The 22,349-nt window shown below is 42.8% G+C and overlaps 1 protein-coding gene across 1 annotated transcript; it reads left to right on the top strand.

Annotated features, from left to right (window-relative positions):
* The first annotated feature begins 1,441 nt into the window (after positions 1–1,441).
* Positions 1,442–6,851, top strand: LOC127336501 (aspartate--tRNA ligase 1, cytoplasmic). The gene is made up of 16 exons (XM_051363316.2): positions 1,442–1,676; positions 1,757–1,822; positions 1,902–2,090; positions 2,206–2,334; positions 2,721–2,860; positions 3,616–3,699; positions 4,257–4,667; positions 4,757–4,861; positions 4,944–5,057; positions 5,135–5,431; positions 5,511–5,621; positions 5,710–5,763; positions 5,850–5,929; positions 6,018–6,151; positions 6,254–6,368; positions 6,462–6,851. The coding sequence occupies exons 1-16, from the start codon at positions 1,643–1,645 to the stop codon at positions 6,586–6,588; spliced, it is 2,190 nt and encodes a 729-aa protein (XP_051219276.1). The 5' UTR covers positions 1,442–1,642; the 3' UTR covers positions 6,589–6,851.
* Positions 6,852–22,349: the final 15,498 nt, after the last annotated feature.

Here is a 22,349-nt window from a genome sequence, read left to right as displayed (position 1 = left end):
GGGGCCCCACACCACAGGGCCGCGCGGCCAAGGGGGGGGCCGCGCCGCCCTAGGGTGTGGCCCCCTCGTCGCCCCTCTTCGTCTCTCCTTCGGACTTCTGGAAGCTTCGTGGAAAAATAGGCCCCTGGGCTTTGATTTCGTCCAATTCCGAGAATATTTCCTTACTAGGATTTCTGAAACCAAAAACAGCAGAAAACAGCAACTGGCACTTCGGCATCTTGTTAATAGGTTAGTTCCAGAAAATGCACGAATATGACATAAAGTGTGCATAAAACATGTAGATAACATCAATAATGTGGCATGGAACATAAGAAATTATCGATACGTCGGAGACGTATCAAGTATCATAATAGATGAAGAATAACATCTACCTATTCAACTAGATTACAAAGCTCACGATCACATAAAGATCACACCATGGGAGAGAGATAGACCACATAGCTACTGGTAAAGCCCTCAGCCTCGGGGGAGAACTACTCCCTCCTCATCATGGGAGTTAGCAACATCGATGAAGATGGTGGTGGAGTCGATGGAGATGGCTCCAGGGGCAATTCCCCGTCCCGGAAGGGTGCCGGAACAGAGACTTCTGCTCCCCGAAACTTGTCTTCGATGACGGCGGAGCTACAAAACTTTTCGTGGATGGAAGCTGATTGATTTAGGGGTTTCACGTTGGGAGACAATTTATAGGCGGAAGAGCGATGTTATTGGATGCCCGAGGGGCCCACACCACCCCTAGGCGCGACCAGGGGCTGGGTCGCGCCCAGGTATGGTGTGGCAGCCTCCTGGCGCTTCTTGAGTGCCGACGTGGAAGTCGAGGCTTCCGATTGCCAGATCCAACCCCCAACCAAAGTTGCCGAAAGCCGGGAGAAGGGCGGGTGGGTGCGGAAGAAAATTTATTGATCTAAAGCGCACCTGGTTACCCAAAGTCGTCGAGTTGTTGCTTGATGATGAAGTCGTCGAATCCATGCTTCCAGCGCTCAAGCTTCCCACAGGCGGCGCCAATTGACAAGGGTTAACAACGACAATGCCCATAAATATGGACTTGAGTTTTTAGTAAAGAGAGAGCTGGTGGTTTTGAATACTTGTCTGACAAACTAGGTATCAAATGAAAAACATATTCGAGGCTAAAGTCGCCGAGATTATACTGGAATTAGGTTTTGCAACAATGCGTGATGTTACAAGAGTTTAGATGCCCTCCTGGTGGCTCCTCCCAACCCTTATATAGTGGGCTAGGTCTCAGAGTCTGTACCCGGGTTGGTTACAATGATCTATGTTGGTTTACCCGATATGGCTAATACTTGCCTATTTTCGTATAGTTCCTAATTTCACTATGGCACTTGTGGCCAAATCAAGCATCACCAGAAACAGTGCGGGGGAGTTCTTCAGGAATTGGGCTGAGCCCATTAAAGAGGGTTCGCCTTCGCGACCAACCAACGCGATGAGTTCCTTCAACGCCGCAAGAGGCGGTGTATAGGCAGCGCTCCCGTCCCGAGTCCCGAACAAGCACCATCTCCTCCCCTTCATCTCCCCATTCCCGCGTACGGCAGCTTTCTCCCCTTCCCCTTGCAAAGCCCTAGGCCTCCTCTCGTCCTGCTCCTCGATCTCCCCACCGAAACCCTAGCCGCTGCCTTCGATCGACCCCATGGCGGCGCCCGACCCAACTGCCTCCTCCAGAGGTAACCCCCTACCCGTCGGCCACATCTGACCCCAACCCCAACCCAAAACCCTAACAATGCTTTTCTTCACCATGCCGCAGTCAGCGCGACGATGCTCAAAGTACTATTCAAGGCCGCCGCAGAAGACGATCTCTCCCTCTTCGAAGGTACTTAGCCCTATCCTTGTTTCAGATCTTTGGTCGGGGGCATCGGGTGCTAATTATTTGCTCCATTTCTGTCCTGCAGGGCTGGTTACGGTGCTGGACGATGGCAGGGGCCACCCCAGAGAGTCGATTGAATTGCTCAGGTCCCAGGAGGTAGAGGGATTGGAAGGCCTAGGGGTCCTTCACGCTGCTGCATCGACTGGGAGTCTGGAGGTCTGCGTGTACCTGATTGAGCATCTTCTATTTGATGTTAATGCCATCGACCATGAAGGTTTATTTTCCCTCTTAAAACCTGGACCCGTCTTGGAAGCATTTAAAGCAAGTGCTATCTTGCATTTGCACTAGGTTAATGGGGAGACCTCATTGCGTTTTCATGTGATTGACAGGTAGAACCCCTCTGTTTTTGGCGGTACTTAAGGGTGTAGATACTGCCAAGTATCTTCTTACCCAAGGAGCTGACCCAAATAAAGCTACAACGGATGGGATTTCTCCTTTGCACTTGGCCGCCGGATCAGGTCTACCTTCAATTTAAGCAACATGACCATGTCTCTGTTTTCCATTTGTCGTGCCATGCATTTTTTTTCTTAAATTCTCTTTCAGTTTGTAATATGGTGTGCTATAATATTGTTTTCTTACTAGGATTTATGTTTCCCTTTGTTTCATATAGCAATTAATTATCTAGCCAGTGACTTTAGTTCCTTCCTATCCATAAAAGTAGTAGGATGTTTATGTCTCATGGTCAATGTGAACGAATTCCCTCTTTTGTAAGATGTTGTTGCAAAAAACATGTGGCAGAAATCTTCCCTCTTCTCTAATAAATTCATGGATTGATTTTCTGTTAAGAAGAAGAATGTAACATAAATACATATCATTTATGCAGCTAATTTGTGGATTCTTGCAGGAGATCCTGAAGCTGTCGAACTTTTGCTTGAGTATACTGCTGATGTTGATGCAGTAGGGTCTTGTGGGACACCACTCCACTGCGCTGCTACCAAAAACCATGCTGCCACTATCATGATTTTGCTGAATTATAATGCAGATGTAAGTTTTTGAAATGTATATCTTTTTGCCTAAAGTTGCACACTGGACACAATAAACTAAATTTCTCCTGGTGTGCTAAAGAAAACCCATGAGCTCTCTATCTAATGCCCCATTAACTTCTCTTTTCTATGTTTCTTAATTCTGTTTTGTTATCTTCACATTTTAAATCATGGTACTGAGCACTGTTAGCTAACTTGTTCAGCATAATGAGCTATTGAAATCTTGAATACATGCTTCTTTCTCTGTTCCATGGTTCAGACTGCTTTACTGTAACCACTACTGTATCCAGTGTTGAAGTGGTTCATCCACTTCTATATTTTCAAATTAATATATTGTCAATCTAGGATCTATCTTGTTTGCAGTGCATTCAACATTATACGTTTATACTTGACTTTCTTTATGGAGTGCAAGCTATACACCACTGCACATATTTCCACTTCAGGTCTCCAAAATGTAAAATGTCGACAGCAGTACATTAAACGTGGCCTCTTTATGCAGTTTCCTTTTTGCATATTTGCCATGATATTATCTTCTTTCTTTTGTACTGATGCTCAGTTATAAGTGCTTATCAAAATTTGAAGGCTTGACCAAATGTTAGTAATATTTTGTATCTATATGTTTGAACTGTGCTTCTGTATTTTCTCATGCAATGAAATCTGCTTAAATTTATTGACCTATATATGCATCTCTTTGTACCTTTATCCCTTGATAATGTTTTGACTATAGGAGCTGATATCTTAAATGTTTCTCACCAGTTCAGCATAATGGTAAATGATAAGACACCTCTCGCAGCTGCTAGAGATGCTGGCTCAACGGACTGCATGCTTCTCCTATCAAGGGTATTGTTCACTCATCTTAGTCTTGCCATGTCCCTTAATTGTCCGTTTGCTACCTTCCTATGCTATGTTTTGTTTAGTGAACATTGGCCGTGGTCGTAGGATGCTGCAATTTGTCACTTGCAGTAGAAACTTCACCATTTTTTTTTTCTTTCCAAAAGAGAACTCTACTACATGATTGGCAGCAATGTCCTTCATATGCAATTAGCAAAATCAGTTGAAACTTGAAACAAATTTATATCATGGTTATGTATTAAGATGGTGTCCAAAAATGTGCATGGGTAAGTGAATGAAGAAAATCAATACCATTTTACATCTTATTTATGATGGAGTGTGTGACTTCCCCATTCATGTGTATGGCTGGTGGAAACTGCTAGGCTAGCGAGGTTGTCTGTAGGTAGATTAATGTGGCATGTTGATATCAGTAGTTAGCATGGTATCACGAAGTTTTAGTTGACAATTTAGGCGGTAAATTCTTTGTTTTAATACTGCACATAGATGCTCAGATTCTCACAAGTATGCAGTCATCGAAATGTGAGCAAGACCATTTTTATGTTCAGGCGGAGGAGGTCTCCAAGGGGAGTGACCATACCAAGAAGCGCCTGTTTGAGCCTGGCACCGACAACAATGCGGCCCTGGACTCAGAGATCTTCTCTGAGTGTTGTGGGGAATTTCCAGAAGCGATATTCCAGCGTCAGCGGGCCTTCAAAAGGCCAAGGGCAGACCTTTCAGAGCTCAGCCCAGAAGCTGGAGGCATAGTTATGGTTCAAGGCTTTGTCCAAAGTGCTAGTAAGAAGGGAAAGAAGTTGGCGCTTGTGGTCTTGCGTGATGGCCCGCGCACCCTCAAGTGCGTCATCTCTGCAGATACGGTTGGTGCAACTGATTATATGGTATCATTTGCTGGGAAACTTGAAAGAGAAAGTTACGTAGAGGTACACGGCGAGCTCAGGCTGAATGATACAAGCCATGAGGTTGGTGAATTCTCATACTGCCACGGCTGCCCTTTTTTGTCAGCATGTTATCTGTATCCTCTGCTCTATTTAATTTGAGAATTTGACAGATCGAGTTGAGTGTGCGGAACCTCTACTGTATCACAAGGGCCTTACCTAAATTACCTTTCCCTCTTGAGGATGCTGCTAGAGGAGCTCATGTGCAATTTGACCAGGTGATGTATTGCTACTCCAAATGTGCTAAAGTTCTTATTTTATTGGAAATGAAGTCTCACTAAACCAATATTTAATGTTCAGAATATGAGGAAGCTTCCACATGTTGCATTGAACAATCGATTAGACAAAAGGTTCCTGGATTTGCGAACCAACCCTACACGCTCAATCTTTCGTATCCAAAGCGCAGTCACATTAGTAAGTGTTGTGATGCCAATTTTACGTACATATGCTACTCTGTCTGAGTGGGACACTCACATTATTTCTTTATGCAGAAATTCGTTGAAATCATGGCAGGCAGTGATTTTATGATGATGCACAGTCCTAAGATAACATCAGAGATCAGCAGCAAGGGAGGATCAGCAGTTTTCAAGCTGCTATATCCCAATGGTAAGACTGCAGCATTGGCACAGTCTCCGCAACTTTACAAGCAAATGGCCATTAATGGTGGCTACAAGAAAGTGTTTGAGATCGGGCCAGTGTTCCGGGCAGAGAAGTCTAAAACTCATCGACATTTATGTGAATACATTGGGCTTCATGCAGAAATGGAAATTGATGAGAATTATCTTGAGGTATAGCCACTAGTTAATACCACTTATTTCACGTTACTTATCTTAATTATTGTCGATATTTATGCTACTGAGTTTATAGGTGTGCTATTTGGTTGGCTCGATATTTGTTCGGGTCTTTGATTACCTAAAACACAACTATCAAGAGGAAATAAATCATGTAAGGGAACAATATCCCTGTACAGACCTTAAGGTAAATGTATTAATATAGATAACCAATTATCTGCTTGTTTGATGTCATATTAATGTGTTGCTGAGTTTAGTATGTCTTACCTCTGCAGTATCTTCCCAAAACAGTGATGTTGAAGTACAGAGAGGGGATACAGATGCTTAAGGTGGGGCATATTCTAGTTCAAACTTGTTTTTATGGTGAATCAGTTTTCATGAGTATCTTCATACTTTCTGGTTCTTCCTTTTGCAGAACTCTGGGTTCAAGATTGAGGAATTCGATGATTTGAATAATATCGCTGAGAAAAAGCTTGGAAAGCTGGTCCTGGATAGGTACATCATGTCAGCCACAGTTTTCAGGAATTATTGGTTAATGGATGCTGTTGCTGATTTATCTTGTCAAACAAATGCATTATTGTAGATTTGGCACGGACTTCTTCATTTTATATGAGTATCCGCTCGCATTAAGGCCGTTCTATACAATGCCATGTGCTGAGAAGGTGGATATTGATCCTGGTCACAGATATAGTAACTCTTTTGACGCATTTATAAGAGGTATGCCAACTGCTTATTGACTAAATTAGTCACATATAAAAGGGACTGGCAAATGTTAGCTATATACTAATTGAGATGAGTAATTTTTTGTGTTTGATATAGGTGAGGAGGTCCTATCAGGATCTCAAAGGATCCACAACCATGATTTCCTTATTCAAAGGATGACGCAATGTAAGCTGGACCCTGATTCGTTTTTCTGGTTCACTGAAAGTTTCATGTAAGTGTATTTCCTTGGCATGCAATACAGTAGTGCTAGTCTTGTTTCCGCATTGGCAATAACTGAATGCAGTATCTTGTTCTTTTGTTGCAGGTGTGGTGCACCACCCCGTGGTGGGTTTGGAGCTGGGCTGGAGCGTCTCGTTATGCTTTACCTGGGCTTGCCAGAAATTAAGATGGCATCGATGTTTCCACGCGATTGCCAACGCTTCGTGCCCTAACTCCCATAGTAGAATCCTTGCAACCGTCTGAACTGGAATGCTCTAGTGTAGCTATATACCTTAAGTCTTTACTGTAAAATGTACCTGTGCTCTGCCACTGCGATACCGCTATGATCTGCGCTGGGAATTGAAGTCTGCTTGTCGAGCATGGAATAGGGGGAGCTTGCTGCTGCGCTGGTTCTGTGTTGATTTGTAATGTGCAACAGCCTTTTTGATGTATTTTACAGCGTGAGATCTGAGCACCTCAGACGAACTTTTTTGCATGTCTTCTGCTAGATGTGGTTCGGGTAGCATTGTTCATTCGTTCCGGTCGAGATTTGTTTCTATATATGTTTAATTGGCTGTTAACTTTTTTGCTATGTTTTCTAACAACTTTTCCCCCCTTTTCTATTTTCATATCTTTTTAAAACTATGTTTACGTGTTTTATGATTTTAACCTTTTGGTTTCGTTTTAATTTGTTTTCCTCGCAGTCTGGTTGTGTACCCTGTATATACGTTTCTTTGTTTTATTTCTTGGGGTTCTAATTCAAGTTTGATTTCTATTTCTTATTTCATTTTTAAAAAAATTGTACTCCAACAGCGTACGTAACTGTTACTTCCCACGTATTGACTGGCGCGATGCCAAGCGACGCACGTGTCACGCGGAGCATGGATCCAACGTTTTCTGAATTTAGAAGGACTAAAATGTAAACGTTTTACGCCGAGCATGGAGCGTGGGAAGTTTAGAATAAACCATGGAGTAATATTTTATTCTAAACTGTTTTCTGTTTTGTTTTTTGTTCCATGGTTTACAATTAGTAGTTCTCCAGTGTATTTTTATTTGTTCTTCCATTTAAAAAATTGTGTTCCTCTTACTATACAAAATTAGTTACATTAATTCTTTTTTACTCCTGAGTGTATAATTAGTTGTTGCACAGTGAATAATTATTTGCTCCTTCACGCGGAAAGTTTTGCCACTCTAACTCTACAAATTTAGTTCCACTAATTTTGTTTCCCTTGGTATAATATTAGTTGTTCTTCGGTTAATAATTTGTTGTTCCATAGTGTATATTAAATTTTCCTTTAGAAAGCTTTCTTCCTTTTAACTCTACAAAATTAGTACCATAGATTATTTATTTCCCAGTGTATAATTAGTTGTTCCCTACCCCACCTGCAAAAAATATGTGCCTACGTGAAACGGCGTCGCTTGGCGCTCGCGCCTGCGTTTTCCTGGGCACGTCTTCTCGCGTCAAGTGACGATGTTGGTGCACCCTCCGTGATGCTTGGGGTTAGTCCATTGGCTGTTTCTTCGTATAATAGAACTATCATGTTAGTTCTTTTTTAACTTTTCCGCTCGCTTGCTGCAGCTATTATGAAAAGAAATGTTAGGTACTTTCTATTAATTTTTTTTGGTAAATAAAAAGGATAGATTATTAAAAAATATTCATGGATTTTAATATCTCATGAGTTTGAAAGATTTACCGGGCTTAATTTTTTTAGCATTTAAAAATTGTTCGTGCTTAAAAATTGTTCGTGCTTAAAAATGTTCGCACCGAGAAAATGTTCCCATTTAGAAAATATTCGCGCTTAAAAAATGTTCGAGTTTATGCCACCACCATTTCTTTGGGATTAGGGAAACACCCTCCTCTCTTAGACACAAATTTATGAGTTGTATCAAGACACTTTTTATATGATTTATCTTTCACACATGTGATTCTACCACCGGTCTCTCACACATGTGACTCTATAGATTGTATACCAGTCTTTATCTCGAAGATTCAACCTCGTATCTTTACATCGAGAGATTCTATCGAGATAGTGGTTCGGGCTATCGGGAGTAAATCGGAATTATATCGGGTTATGTTACGTGCGTTTATCGTGATTTTCGCCGTGTTCTTCATGTTGTTGGTGTTCATCCCTCTCTCCTCTTGTTTTTCATCAATTCGTGAGATCGAGCCACTAATCGAGACTTAAGACCTCTTCATAGTAGCAGGGCACATGTATTAAACCCGCCAATTTCGTCTAATTTTTTCCTTAGAAATAGCTCGAAATTTGATCACCGAATTTGTTGTGTTTTTTATGGTTTTGATCCACAGCTGTGTTCTTAGGTGTTGATCTACACTCTCTCAAGACTTCTAGCCCCAATTCCTTGTATATCTACGTGAATCGATGAGTTTCCACTCGGATTTCTGCTGCAGTTCGTGGAGTTCATCCCGACCTGCTACGACCGACCGAGGAACCCGGCACTACCGGACAGCTCGCCCACGACCTACACAGCGCCGGCCGCCCTCTGCCCCTGGCCCAGCTCCGCCCCGCGCCACTCGCCACCAATCGCCCTCCAGCGCCAGCAGCCGCGCCCGCTCAGTTCATGATTAGGCTGGTGCTTGATCTTGAGAAAAAGAAAAGGTTCAGGTAGAGGTAGGTAGACACGCTAGCAGTTGCCTACCACTCACTAGTTTCAGGAGGATTCAGACGAGGGGCCATCGCCCACGGTCTTTGGCTACACCGACCGACCACCCGGCAAAGCGGCGGCAACGGATGAAGAGGCCGCAGCGCCGGAGTGCGACATCTGCCTCGCCGAGTTCGAGGAAGGGGAGGCCATGCGCGTGCTGCCGCAGTGCGGCCACGCCTTCCACGCCCTCTGCGTCGACAAGTGCCTGTACTGGGCGTCCGGCTGCCGGCCGGCGAGCGCTGCCAGCGCTGTGGCGCGCGGCCCGATCCCGCCGCGGCACGTTGGAAGCTGGCTCCCCAGTGCGGCGTATAAAATTTCGAACCTAAGTCATGGTTCCGGAACGTGGATAGCTAACTTTCACGCATCCTTATTCATGGCTAAATTTTTGTCGATATTACAAATCTTCATGTCTCCCTTAACGGATTTCTCCCATGTCAAGTTTGGTCTACCACGACCCTTTTAGAGCGCGTCCCTCAAAAAGCGTCCGGCACAAATGATTTGGGGCATGTTTGGGACCGTGCCGGACAAAAAGATACCAAAAATCTGTATAAAAAAGAGGCCCTTCCCAGCCGCGTCCCTCAAACAGCATCCGGATGCATGCATTTTAATAGAGGGGACCATCCCATGTGGGAAAAGTAGGTGAGAGAAAGTGTGGGGAAAGAGAATGATATGTGGGGACTAGGAGCTGCATGCATGCATGCATGTGGACGCTGTTTTTGTGTCCGGTGTCCCCGGTAGAGACTCTATGACGCCGGACACAAAATGAGGCACTAATTAGCTTTGGAGGACGTGACTGGACAGTTTTTTCCCCATTTCTTGTCCGCGGTCCCCCAAACCTCATTTGGGGGACGCGACTGGAGATGCTCTTAACATTCTCAACACGCTTTATCCGTCCGCTATGCACTGGCGCTTCCAGAGGTCTCCGTTGGATATGTTAAACCATCTGAGACGATGTTGGACCAGCTTCTTTTCAATCGGTGCTACCCCAACTCTCTCTCGTATATCGTCATTCCGTACCCGATCCTTTCTTGTGTGGCCACATATCCATCTCAACATGCGAATCTTTGCTACACTTAACTGTTGGATATGTCGTCCCTTCGTTGGTCAACACTCCGCGTCATACAACATCGCAGGTCGGATAACTGTCCTATAAAACCTGCCTTTTAACTTTTATGGCACTCTCTTGTCACAGAGTACACCAGAAGCTTGGCGCCACTTCATCCAACCAGCCTTGATTCGGGGCCCACATCTTCATCAATATCGTCATCCTTCTGCAACATGGACCCCAAATATCGAAAAGTCTCTCTCTCTCCGGTACCACCTGCCCATCAAGGCTAACCTCTCCCTCCTCGTGCCTAGTAGAACTGAAATTGCACCTCATGTATTCAGTTTTAGTTCTACTAAGCCTCAAACCTTTCGATTCTAGAGTTCGCCTCCACAACTCTAATTTTCTATTAACCCCCGTTTGGCTATCATCGACTAGCACTACATCATCCACAAAGAGCATACACCATGGGATATATCCTTGTATATCCCTTGTGACCTCATCCATGACCAAATCAAAAAGAAAAGGGCTCAAAGCTGACCTTGGTGTAGCCCTATTCTAATTGGAAAGTCATCAGTGTCGCCATCACTTGTTCGAACACTTGTCACAACATTATCATACATATCCTTGATGAGGGCAATGTACTTTATTGGGACTTTGTGTTTCTCCAAGGCCCACCACATGATATTATGAGGTATCTTATCATAGGCCTTCTCCAAATCAATGAACACCATATGAAGGTCCTTCTTTTGCTCCCTGTATCTCTCCATCAGCTGTCGTACCAAGAAAATAGCTTCCATGGTAGACCTCCCAGGCATGAAACCAAATTGGTTTTTGGTCACGCTTGTCAACCTTCTTAAGCGGTCCTCAATGACTCTCTCCCATAGCTTCATAGTATGGCTCATTAGCTTGATTCCACGGTAATTACTACAACTTTGAAAATCCCCCATATTCTTGAAGATTGCTACTAAAATACTCCACTTTCATTCTTCAGGCATCTTGTTTGACCGAAAAATGAGGTTGAAAAGCTTAGTGATGAGGACATCCCTACTACTATACTACTACCTCCATCATTGCAAGATGAAGACGATGTTGTTGTGAAGCTCAAGTCCAACGAAGTCATGATTGGACCAATGACACGAGCTCGTGCGAAGCTACTCAAACAACAGGTGAAATTGTTCCTAAGTGATACTTTGATTGACGAGAACTTTATACTGCCTAAGTCCTATTACTTATGTATGATCAGGTATGAAGAAGGAGAAAGCATCGCACGAGGAGGAAAGGAACATCTGGACAAGAAGCTGGACGTGAAGCTGGACATGGAGCTGGCCAAGAAGCTGAACATGAAGATATCCCATGGAAGCGCGAGGGAGGGGAGGGAGGCATGCTGATAACCCACAAGTATAGGGGATCGCAACAGTCTTCGAGGGAGGTAAAACCCAAATTTATTGATTCGACACAAGGGGAGGTAAAGAATACTTATAAGCCTTAACAACTGAGTTGTCAATTCAGCTGCACCTGGAAAAGCACTAGTAACAGGGGTGATGTGAAAGCAGCAGTAATATGAGAGCAATAGTAACAGTAACACAGCAGCAATAGCAATAACACAGAGGCGATGGCACCAGAAAATAGTTGATACTACTTCCAATGTCATATAGAAACGAGTATATGATGATGAAAGATGGACCGGGGTTCCCAGCGATCTACACTAGTGGTAACTCTCCAATAACAAGTGACAAGTGTTGGGTGAACAAATTACAGTTGGGCAATTGATAGGATCGAAAGCATTAAGACAGAACATCAAGATTATTAATCATGTAGGCATGTTTTCCATATATAGTCATACGTGCTCGCAATGAGAAACTTGCATGACATCTTTTGTCCTACCAGCCGGTGGCAGCCGGGCCTCAAGGGAATCTATTGGCTATTAAGGTACTCCTTTTAATAGAGCACTGGAGCAAAGCATCAACACTTGGTGAAAACATGTGATCCTCATATCACAGCCTTCCCCTCCGGTTGTCCCAATTTCTATCACTTTGGGGCCTCGGGTTCCGGACAGCAATATGTGCAAACAACTTGTAGATACAATATAAGCAATAATTATAGAGCTTAAATCTAACATCATGCTACTCGGGCCCTAGTGACAAGCATTAAGCATAACAAGATTGCAGCAACAATAACTTCACAAACTTTATAGATAGACTAATCATAATGTATCATCCATCGGATCCCAACAAACACAACACCGATTACATCAGATGGATCTCAATCATGTAAGGCAGCTCATGAGATCATTGTATTGAAGTACATGGGGTAGAGAGTACCAACTAGCTACTGCTAGAACCCATAGTCCATGGGGGAACTACTCACGGAGCATGATGGAGGCGGTGGCGTCGATGGAGATGGCTTACGGGGAACTTCTCCGTCCCGGCGGCGTGCCGGAACAGAGATTGTGTACCACGAATTGGAGTTTCGCGATGGCGGCGGCGCCCCTGGAGTCTTTCTGGAGTTTCGTCAATTCGTATCGCGTTTTTAGGTCGAAAGGGGTCTTATAGGCGAGGAGGCGGCGCAAGGAGGCGCCTGGGGCCCCCTCACCATAGGCTGGCGCGGCCAGGCCTCGGCCCGCGCCGCCTTATGGTGTGGGCCCCCTGCTGCCCGCCTCCGACTCTCCTTCGGTGTTCTGGAATCTTCCGGGAAAAATAAGATATTGGGTCTTTGTTTCGTCGAATTTCGAGAATATTGCCCGAACAACCTTTCTGAAACCAAAAACAACAGAAAACAGGAACTGGCACTTCAGCATCTTGTTAATAGGTTAGTTCCGGAAAACGCATAAAAACATTATAAAGTGCGAGCAAAACATGTAGGTATTATCATAAAACAAGCATGGAACATCAGAAATTATAGATACGTTGGAGACGTATCAGCATCCCCAAGTTTAGTTCCTACTCGCCCTCGAGTAGGTAAACGATAAAAAGAATAATTTCTGTAGTGACATGCTACTTACATAATCTTGATCATACTATTGTAAAGCATATGAGATGAATGCAGTGACTCAAGGCAACGATCTATATTTGCTAACAAATAGATAACATATAGCAAAACTTTTCATGAATAGTACTTTCAAGAAAAGCATCAAAAGTCTTGCATCAGAGTTAACTCATAAAGCAATAAATTCAAAGTAAAGGCATCGAAGCAACACAAAGGAAGATATAAGTTTCAGCAGTTGCTTTCAACTTTCAACATGCATATCTCATGGATAATTGTCAGCGCAAAGTAATATAATAAGTGCAAATAAGCAAGTATGTAAGAATCAATGCACAGTTGACACAAGTGTTTGCTTCTAAGATGGAAGGAAGTAGGTAAACTGACTCAACATAAAGTAAAAGAATGGCCCTTCGCAGAGGGAAGCAGGGATTAAATCATGTGCTAGAGCTTTTTAAGTTTTGAAATCATATAGAGAGCATAAAATTAAAGTTTTGAGAGGTGTTTGTTGTTGTCAACGAATGGTAGTGGGCACTCTAACCCCCTTGCCAAACAGACTTTCAAAGAGCGGCTCCCATGAAGGACGTTATCTCTACCACCAAGGTAGATCATCCCTCTTCTCTTTTTTTACACATGTACTTTAGTTTAGTTTATTTTTATTTTTGGGTGACACTCCTTCCAACCTTTGCTTTCTCAAGCCATGGCTAACCGAATCCTCGGGTGCCTTCCAACATTCACATACCATGAAGGAGTGTCTATTTATTTTAGTTTTATTTGGAGATGACACTCCTCCCAACCTTTACTTTCTCAAGCCATGGCTAACCGAATCCTCGGGTGCCTTCCAACATTTCACACACCATGGAGAAGTGTCTATTTGCAAAATTAAGTTGCTTACTGATGAATCAGAGCAAAACACGTGAAGAGAATTATTAATGAAAGTTGATTAATTGGGGCTGGGAACCCCATTGCCGGCTCTTTTCGCAAAATTATTGGATAAGCGGATGAAGCCACTAGTCCATTGGTGAAAATCTGCCCAACAAGATTGAAAGATAAAACACCACATACGTCCTCATGAGCTATAAAACATTGACACAAATAAAAGATGATAAATTTTGAATTGTTCAAAGGTAGCACATGAAGTATTTACTTGGAATGGCAGAAAAATACCACATAGTAGGTAGTTATGGTGGACACACATGGCATAGGTTTTGGCTCAAGGTTTTGGATGCACGAGAAGCATTCCCTCTCAGTACAAGGCTTTGGCTAGAAAGGTTATTTGAAGCAAACACAAGTATGAACCGGTACAGCAAAACTCACATAAGAACATATTGCAAGCATTATAAGACTCTACACTATCTTCCTTGTTGCTCAAACACTTTTACCAGAAAATATCTAGACCTTAGAGAGACCAATCATGCAAACCAATTTCAACAAGCTCTACGGTAGTTCTCCACTAATAGGTTTAAACTACATGGTGCAAGAGCTTAATCATGATCTACTTGAGAGCTCAAAACAATTGCCAAGTATCAAATTATTCAAGATAATATGAAGCATTTTCTGTTTCCAACCAAATAACAATAAGTGCAATAGCTTCCAACTTTTATCATGAACATTAAAAGTGAAACGAAGAACACCAGTGTTCATATGAAAAAGCGGAGCGTGTCTCTCTCCCACACAAGGATTGATAGGATCTGAATTTATTCAAACACAAACAAAAATAAAAACACACGGACGCTCCAAGTAAAGCACATAAGATGTGACCGAATAAAAATATAGTTTCACTAGAGGTGACCTGATAAGTTGTTGATGAAGAAGGGGACGCCTTGGGTATCCCCAAGCTTAGATGCTTGAGTCTTCTTGAAATATGCAGGGATGAACCACGGGGGCATCCCCAAGCTTAGACTCTTCACTCTTCTTGATCATATATCATCCTCCTCTCTTGACCCTTGAAAACTTCTGCCACACCAAACTTCTCATAAATTTCATTAGAGGGGTTAGTACTCAAAAAACTTTAATCCACTTTAGTCCTATAGTGACACATTGCAAGAACTCAATAAAACATTAGCTACAGCTCTCCACGTCTAGAAAGCCTCACTTAAAGTCCACAAGAGACAATGCAAAAAATAGAGATAGAATCTGTCAAAATAGAACAGCCAGTAAAGACGAATTTTTAAGAGGTACTTCCATTGCTCAAATCAGAAAAATCAAAACTAATAAAAGTTGCGTACATATCTGAGGAACACGCACGTAAATTGGCAGATTTTTCTGAGTTATGTACAGAGAGCTCTGCCCAAATTCGTGACAGATAGAAATCTGTTTCTGCGCAGAAATCCAAATCTAGTATCAACCTTCTATTAGAGACTTCACTTGGCACAACATTGCAATAAAATAAAGTTAAGGAGAGGTTGCTACAGTAGTAACAACTTCCAAGACACAACAAAACAGTAGAAAAATAAAGATATGGGTTATCTCCCAAGAAGTGCTTTCTTTATAGCCATTAAGATGGGCTCAGTAATTTTAATGATGCACTCGCAAGAAATAAGAGTTGAAGCAAAATAGAGCATCAAAAAGCAAATTCAAAACACATTTAAGTCTAACCCACTTCCTATGCATAGGAATCTTGTACACAAATAAATTCATGAAGAACAAAGTGGCAAGCATAGGAAGATAAAACAAGAGTAACCTCCAAATTTTCAGCGTACACACAGGTGTTTTAGTACCATGCAAATTTCTACAACCATATTTTCCTCTCTCATAATAATTTTCAGTAGCTTCATGAACAAACTCAACAATATAACTATAACATAAATCATGTTTTTCATGATCCATAAACACATAATTTTTATCAAGCTCAAAAATAGTGGGATTAAAACTTTCAAACCCACTTTTATCAATAATATAACAAGATGATTGATCAATCTCAAAAGATATGGGACTCCTACATAAAGTCAAGAACTCTCCAATCCCATTTTCATTAGTAGTACAGTTAATACTATCAAGTAACATAGGACCATCATCTAGAGCTTTATCATAAATATTTGCTACGCAAAATTCTTTAGTACCATGCATTTCGACATCAGGCACAAACAAAGCATTATCATAAGATTTATCAAAATAACACGGATTATCATAGATAACAGTAGCATAATTATTCTCACAAGTTTTACTCATAGGAAATATTTCAAGAGAATCCACATGAACATAACATTCAACCTCCTTTGGTAAGCATGGAGGACAATCAAATAGTGTAAGAGATAAAGAGTTACTCTCATTAGAAGGTTGGCATGGGTAGCTAATCCATTCTTCCTCCTTTTGTTCATCACTCTCCTCTTCTTTTTCATCCAATGAGCTTTCAGGTTCATCAATTTTCTCCTCTTTTTCATCCAATGAGCTTTCAGGTTCATCAATTTCTTCTTTCACAGGTTCCTGCAAATTGTGAGTGCATTCTTGTGCATTAATGAGTCTCTCTTTATAATCAATGATATAAGGATTATCACTGTAAATTTCTACGCAAAAATTAAGGATAGAAGAGACATAATCTTTAAGGTCCTTACAAACAACACAAGTTTCATAATTTTTAGCCATGAAGGATTCTATCTCAGAGGCTCCCATAAATAAGACAAATTGTTCTACTTCTTCGAACCCAAGATGAATATAGTTATTCCAATTGTAGTTCATAATTAAAACTTCTTCACTAAAGCCACATTGGAATTTCAGATGTTTAGTATCCTGTTGAGAGCAACAGTTTATATCATGGCGTTTAAGCAAGATTATAGCAATTGTATTCAATTTTTCTATCACAACACTCATGACTTTACCCGTTCTTGATTCTCTATAGTTATTATATATTTCAATAAGCTCCAAATAGGTTGTGGGTTCTCCCATAACAACAGTTTTTAATTTTTTGGTTTTTCAAATTTTTATGGATTTTTGGGTATATGAGAGAAACAAAACAAAACAAAAAGAAACTAGACAAAAATAAACTACGCAAAATAATACTAGACAGAAATAAACTAAGAACAAATAAACTAGACAAAAGTAAACTAAGAAAAACAAAACAAAATAAAATAAAAACAGAGAGAGAGGTAGAGTGTACTCCCTAGGTGAACTTATGAGTAGAGCTATGCCTCCCCGGCAACGGCGCCAGAAAATAGTCTTGATAACCCACAAGTATAGGGGATCGCAACAGTCTTCGAGGGAAGTAAAACCCAAATTTATTGATTCGACACAAGGGGAGGTAAAGAATAATTATAAGCCTTAACAACTGAGTTGTCAATTCAGCTGTCAATTCAGCTGCACCTGGAAAAGCACTAGTAACAGGGGTGATGTGAAAGCAGCAGTAATATGAGAGCAATAGTAACAGTAGCACAGCAGCAGTAGCAATAACACAGAGGCGATGGCACCAGAAAATAGTTGATACTACTTCCAATGTCATATAGAAACGAGTATATGGTGATGAAAGATGGACCGGGGTTCCCAGCGATCTACAGTAGTGGTAACTCTCTAATAACAAGTGACAAGTGTTGGGTGAAGAAATTACAGTTGGGCAATTGATAGGATTGAAAGCATTAAGACAGAACATCAAGATTATTAATCATGTAGGCATGTTTTCCATATATAGTCATACGTGCTCGCAATGAGAAACTTGCATGACATCTTTTGTCCTACCAGCCGGTGGCAGCCGGGCCTCAAGGGAATCTACTGGCTATTAAGGTACTCCTTTTAATAGAGCACCGGAGCAAAGCATTAACACTTGGTGAAAACATGTGATCCTCATATCACAGCCTTCCCCTCCGGTTGTCCCAATTTCTGTCACTTTGGGGCCTCGTGTTCCGGACAACAATATGTGCAAACAACTTGTAGATACAATCCAAGCAATAATTATAGAGCTTAAATCTAAGATCATGCCACTCGGGCCCTAGTGACAAGCATTAAGCATAACAAGATTGCAGCAACAATAACTTCACAAACTTTATAGATAGACTAATCATAATGTATCATCCAACGGATCCCAACAAACACAACACCGATTACATCAGATGGATCTCAATCATGTAAGGCAGCTCATGAGATCATTGTATTGAAGTACATGGGATAGAGAGTACCAACTAGCTACTGCTAGAACCCGTAGTCCATGGGGGAACTACTCACGGAGCATGATGGAGGCGGTGGCGTCGATGGAGATGGCTTCCGGGGGCACTTCCCCGTCCCGGCGGCGTGCCGGAATAGAGATTCTGTCCCCCGAATTGGAGTTTCACGATGGCGGCGGCGCCCCTGGAGTCTTTCTGGAGTTTCTTCAATTCGTATCGCGTTTTTAGGTCGAAAGGGGTCTTATAGGCGAAGAGGCGGCGCAAGGAGGCGCCTGGGGCCCCCTCACCATTGGCTGGCGCGGCTAGGCCTGGGCCCGCGCCGCCTTATGGTGTGGGCCCCTGCTGCCCGCCTCCGACTCTCCTTCGGTGTTCTGGAATCTTCCGGGAAAAATAAGATATTGGGTCTTTGTTTCGTCGAATTCCGAGAATATTGCCGAATAGCCTTTCTGGAACCAAAAACAACAGAAAACAGGAACTGGCACTTCGGCATCTTGTTAATAGGTTAGTTCCGGAAAACGCATAAAAACATTATAAAGTGCGAGCAAAACATGTAGGTATTATCATAAAACAAGCATGGACATCAGAAATTATAGATACGTTAGAGACGTATCACATGCACGAGGGAAGAAGCAGAAGTTCAGGCCGGCTCCAGACCCGGTTTGACCGGCCGCCACGCCGGCGCGTCCGCTCCTAGGTCCGATCCAACTGGACGCCACGCCAGGCCAGCTTGGCACCGACCGGATCCACGACTGGTGCCAACCGGACACCATCCAGTAAGCCTGGAGGCTTAGCCCGGTCACCACCCGGTGCCAGGCCCGGTTCCAACCGGACCAGCCCGGTCCCAGGCCCGGTCGACCGGCCATATGACCGGCCGACTCCGAGTCTGTCTCGACCAGATCCGATCTGGGTCGGTTTTCTATGTACTTTTTCGACCCCTGGTCGTCCTGAACCCCTATATAAGTGCCCAGGACGCCCCCAAATTAGGTTTAGACCACGTTTAAGATAAAACCTAGTTCATAGTTGATTGCTTTGCAACTCTATTTAATCTCTACACCATATTGCATTGATTTGGTGTTGAACCCCTGAAAAGTCTTGTGTGATCTGCTGTTCCATTGGGAATTAGACGGTTGCAACTTACCGCTTCGTGGTCGGTGGCTACGTGCGCAGGTGTGTGGAGTTGCAAATATCTTGCAGGGTTGAGAGCTGGTGCATTGGCGACATGGACGAATCGAGAGATCTCGTTGCGTCATACAACTTATCATCCACTTTATCATCAAGTTATCTCCGCTGTGTTCATTTCGTGATCATCATCACCACCGTTGCTTACTGAGAAGATCGGGCCACCCCTTATCAACTTGGTATCAGATTTCAGTGTTTCCTCGGTAAGCCATCCGCAATCCACCCCATAGTTGAGTTGTGAGTGTTTCCTATCCAGAAAAAGCCATAAAAAGTTAGGGTTTGCCATAGCCTTAGATTGCACTAATTTCGAGTTTTAGTTGCTTTTCGTAGTTGTTTTTGCGTATCTTTTTCTTCCATCTAGTATTGTTAGGGTTTGAGTCTCCGCTATCATCTAGTTTCAGTTTTTGTTTCTCCGAGTCTATATAGCGTACAGTGTGCTTGTCCCAACCATAGACACAACCTTTCAATATAAAGTGACTAGGAACTTCCCCAGAAGAGACTAGTTTTACCGCTCGACAGGCTGCTCGTTAGGGTTTTGGTGCTTTGCAATTTCTGTTGGCCGTGTTATCAACGAGTTGAGGCATAAAAAAAGGAAAAAAAAAGAGAAAACAGAAAAGAAGCAAAAAGAGCTACATAGCTGCGTGTGTTACAAAAAGAAAATCCAAAAATAAAAGTGAAGTGCTAGTAAGATTCAAGTGAAGGCCTTGTTTACTTTTCTACACTTGTAGTTGAGCAATCTTGTGACTGTTTCGTTGAGCTTTGCTAGTGTCTCTCCAGTGCATTGCAACCTTTCACCCATATAGTTGCATTGCCACATTTATCGCCTTGTGTGAGTATCATTGGTTGTCTACGGTCAACGCTAGAGCTTGTTATTGGTGCAAATAGGTAGCCTACCTACAGCCCCACATATATCCTACTTTGTCGTGTGATTGTTCTTATACCCTTCATATTCGCTTTGCTACATCCATGCACTAGTTGTCATTACAAGTGGTAAGCAATACTAATTCACTTTGGAGCGGTAAGATTTCCTTTTCTTATCAGTTTTGAGTGAGTTGTGAGAGTACCACCATATATATTTTTGATTTAGTGCACTAATCTACTAACCATATCTGCTAGTGATGAGAAAATTGTTAACCAGAAAAGGCAAGAACTCCGCTAATGTGATGACATGGAGGGAGTATGAAGCTCTTCGTAATGAGATGCAACGTGAATTCCACACTCAGGATGATGAGCTTAGGGGGTCTGTTCAGGAGATCTCCCAGAAGCTGGATGCTACTAATGAGACCGTCACTACTATGACAGATCAAATGATGGATATCCAACGCAGTCTTCAAGTTTTGCAACTAGCTGTTGATAATCTCACTCAACAACAACAACCAGAAGAAGAAGACCCTGAGCTTTAGGATGAAGCACGCGGTGTTGGTAATGGTGTTGGACGTGGTAACCATGGTCGTGGCTTTGTTGAACTCGGAGCTCGCCGTGTCCTCCACAACAACAAGACGATGGTTTGGGTAAGCCCAAGTTCTCCATACCCAAGTTTGAAGGAGGAGCTGATGTTGAAGAATACCTCACTTGGGAGTTGAAGATTGAGAAGTTATCGCGCTTACATGATTATACTTAAGATAGGAAGGTGAAACTCGCTTCCTCAGAATTTGATGGTTATGTTTTGCGTTGGTGGGATGGAGTTACACGTGCTCGTCAAGAAGACAACGAGTTTCTAGTTCTTACATGGCGCGAGATGAAGGCCATTATGCAAGCTCGTTTTGTCCCCACTAATTATTTGCGAACAATATATGATAAGTTGACCCTCTCGAGACAAGGTGTGAAGACTGTTGATACTTATTTCATGGAGATGGAGATGCTTATACAGCGTGGCCATGTCCGTGAGTCACTTGAGATGACAATGCATCGTTTTCTACATGGTCTGAAGTATGATATCAAAGGCATTGTTCTTCATCACAATTACACCACTATGAATGAGTTGCTACATCATGCAAGAGAAGCTGAATCACAGTTGGCTGAAGAAGCGCAAATCAAAGGTCGTGCTATGAGAGCTGGGCGCTACACGCCTCGGGAGCCTCTATCTATGGCGCCGACGCCATCTTCGCACTCCGCACCTTATTCTACTCTGTCTAGCAAGCCGGTCTCCAATGTGTCCAACACAAAGAAGCCCGAACCTGCTGCAAGTACGAGTGGTTCTAGCATGTCTACTGCGCGCAACCGCGATATGAATTGCCATACATGTGGTGGCAAGGGTCACTTCAAGAGAGATTGTCCTAACCGCAAGGTCATGATTATTAATGAGGACAATGAGTATGAGACTGGAGATGATGTGGATCCATATTCTCCAGATGATGATGACTACATGACAGTGATGGTGTAGATGCTTTTCCGTCTGAAGCTCACACTATTGTTGTGTCTCAGCGTGCTCTTAATGTGTTTCCAAGTGCATCTACTCAGCGCTGCAATTTGTTCCAAATAAAGGCTTTAGTTGGTCCTGACAAGGCTTGCAAGGTCATTATTGATGGCGGGAGTTACCACAATTTAGCAAGCAAGGAGTTGTGTACCAAGCTGAAGTTGAAGTATCTACCACACCAACATCCATATTATATTCAGTGGTTGAGTGACAATGGTGAGATGAAGGTAAACCACATGGTGCGTGTTGAGTTTGAGATTGGACCGTATAAGGATTCCATTGATTTTGATGTGGTTCCTATGACGGTTTGTCACCTACTGTTGGATCGACCATGGCTCTATGACCGTTCTGTGCAACACAATGGCCGTGCCAATACATATCACTTGGAGTTCAAGGGCAAGAAATTAACTTGCAGCCTATGTCACTGTAGGAAAACGTTGCATAGAAAACAAAAATTTTCCTATCGCGAACACGCAATCCAAGCCAAGATGCAATCTAGAAGACGGTAGCAACGAGGGGATGATCAAGACTAACCCTTGAAGAGATTCCAAAGCCTATAAGAGTAGGCTCTTATTGCCGCGGTAGACGATCACTTGCCGCTTGCAAAAGCGCGTAGAA

This window comes from Lolium perenne, chromosome 2 (genome assembly GCF_019359855.2).
Source record: "Lolium perenne isolate Kyuss_39 chromosome 2, Kyuss_2.0, whole genome shotgun sequence".
NCBI classification, from domain to species: Eukaryota; Viridiplantae; Streptophyta; class Magnoliopsida; order Poales; family Poaceae; genus Lolium; species Lolium perenne.
This window is presented reverse-complemented; position numbering and strand designations above follow the sequence as displayed.